General features: G+C 34.0%; 1 protein-coding gene across 1 annotated transcript in view; it reads left to right on the forward strand.

Annotated features, from left to right (window-relative positions):
• Positions 1–2,648, forward strand: part of LOC119585789 (calmodulin-binding transcription activator 1-like) — a gene marked incomplete at its 5' end in the record, with an annotated part of 96,684 nt that overhangs the window by 87,899 nt on the left and 6,137 nt on the right. Inside the window, 2 exon segments of the mRNA XM_037934507.1 lie at positions 120–286; positions 573–647. Coding sequence (XP_037790435.1) covers positions 120–286; positions 573–647 — 242 coding nt within the window.

Here is a 2,648-nt window from a genome sequence, read left to right on the forward strand (position 1 = left end):
CCATTTAGATTAATTATGTGTACTAAAGGCAGTGTTGTTGCTGAAAACAGCTTCATTAGATTTGATTCTTCATTCTCTTTATCCATGTGAACTAATGATTGCCTGCATATGTGTTTCAGTATGTGTATTTTAGACAAATGAGCAGAGCTGCAACACTCATTCAGAACCAGTTTCGGTCTTACTGTGAACACAAGCGCTTCAAGAAGAGTCTCGAAGGTGGCACTCATACTGGTGTAAATTTTTCGCTGAGAGGATCCAGAGAGACAACACCTATACCAACATTAAAGTAAGTTTGATTCAGGTGTAGAATCAGTCGACAGACTGAGAAATGGCACAATAGTGGGCAGCTTTTTTAAGTAGAACATGCACATAATTTGAAGTAGGTTTAATACTCTAATGCAATCAAGAATAAATGTAGTCTGATTGAGATATTTAGGGAAGAAATTTAAAAAAGAGAGAAATGACTTACTGGAAAATAGCTTACAGTTAAAGAACAAGTACTAAGCTTCAAGCAGGTATTATACTCTGACTTGCAGTATGAACAGTGATCTTACTTTGCATAAATATTACAGACGAACATACTCACAGCGAAGGCAACATCAAGCTGCTCGAAAAATTCAGCAGTTTATGCGCCAGACAAAGCAAAAGTAAGTAAAGGCTTCCCTAAAGACCAGCAAATAGGGTAAGCACAGTATATGTGGTGCATCAAGTGTGTGGTGATTTTGAGGTGTGATTCTAACTGGTTCAGCCATTCTAAATTATGTGTGTTGTATATAGCATATAGTGGCTACACATTTTCCCTTTTTTTGTAACTAATACTTTGGATACTAATATCATTTAGGCACACTGGTTGAATTGGCTTATCAAAGGACTCTAGATCATGTAGAATTTGTGCTGCTGGTTTATTTTCTATAGTTTCCACTTCTTATGAGTTCTTGCATTTTTTAATCACTGAGATATATTTTTCTAGGATGTAAAGCTTCTTTTGAGGGTATTCAGATAAAAACTTTGCTAGTAACATCATTTAGCCAGTAGTATATCAGTCAGGAGTCTAAACATTTTGACTACTTAGATATAATTTAGTTGGAATTAAACAGGCTAGTGTAAACTCTAAAAATAGTTCTGGATAGGCATTTCTTATCTTGAGTTTCCTGAATATGAGTGATAGGAGAGTGGTTAAGTGCTTCTGAAAGATCACATTAGATTGATCGTGGAAATTGTGAACTGTGACTGACACTACAGTATATGGAAAGTGTGTCATGCACTGTGTTATTTTGAGTGGAAGTTCCATGAGAATGTGTCAATTTGCATGGATTCATATATGTATTTATGAAGATTTGTAATATTCGCTTGAGTAATAAATACTTTGTGGCATATTTTGATCAGTCAATTTTTAGTGTGAAAATATGCTTGAACTTTCAAATAACAGCAACTTTTCATATCATCATGTTCAAGAACAGTTTTGCAATTATTTTCTTGTTAAGAACAAAGTTTTTTGGAAAATAATATTTAAAAGTTTACCAGTGGAGTCAGACATTGCAGAGACTGAGTTAGGGACTTGGTAAGGGACCTCACAGTAATTATAGTTTCCTTTCACAGTAATATATTTGTGCACAGTAACATATTTAAGCTTATACTCCTTTCCTTTAGTACAAGAATACTGAGTATAAGACAGTTATCATTTCAAAGAAATCCATCTGCAAGTAAAGCAGATTAACTGGAATGTTTCTGACAGGGATTGTGTGTATTTTCTTTTTTTCAATTTGGTATATTAAATAAGGAAAAATATGCACTTCTGAAAATTATATTTTCCTTTTGATTTTTCATTATGTAACAGTGAGCTGCTGTTTCATTTTCTCACATGTATCTTAAAAAGTCAGCTTTTGATACAACTGATTGAATTCTTCACAGAGAGTTTTAGGCAAACAAAAATACTAAACATATGCATGCAAATGCAAAAACAACTTCCTTGAGTTATTACAAAAGGAAAAGAAAAAGTTGAAAATCTCTAGAAGAGCTTCTTTCTTGGGAATTGGACCCCATTATTACAGCTTTTTTTATTTACTGATTGGGCACTGGCCTATTAATCTTTCCTGTAGATATTTGTGCACTGAATTTATTGCTTATTTGGGTGAATGATTTCAGGGTGAATATTAATGGCATGTTTGGGAATTGTGTCTTGTTTTGGCTAAGATTTCAATGTATGCTGGAATGTACAAGCATTAGAGAGTGACATTTTAACATCATATGAGCTGCTTTAAAATACTTCTTTTGTTGTTGTTTACTGAAATGCAATAGGTTTACAGCTGTTTCTGTATTCAAAGAGTCTCTTCTAAATTTATCCCCTCCAAAAGTTTCATCAGAACAAGTCAACAAGAATTCAAGTAGTATCAAAAAGAAAATATTCTCATTGTTTCAACAAGAGCTGTAAACCTGCCTGACTAATTTGTTTTTGCATGCACAGTAGCAATGTAAGTAAGTGTCGTCACGTGGTTGTTGTACTGGTGTAGTGCAACAATCGCTGTCCAATCTATATTTACTTGTTCTCGTTTCTTTCTCGTAGCAGCATATGGGAGTTACTAACGGATAAAACGGTGAGTTAGTCTGAATCAGACCCAAAGTGACAGGAAGTATTGTTTCAAGTTTTC

Source organism: Penaeus monodon, chromosome 20, assembly GCF_015228065.2.
Source record: "Penaeus monodon isolate SGIC_2016 chromosome 20, NSTDA_Pmon_1, whole genome shotgun sequence".
Taxonomy (NCBI): domain Eukaryota; kingdom Metazoa; phylum Arthropoda; class Malacostraca; order Decapoda; family Penaeidae; genus Penaeus; species Penaeus monodon.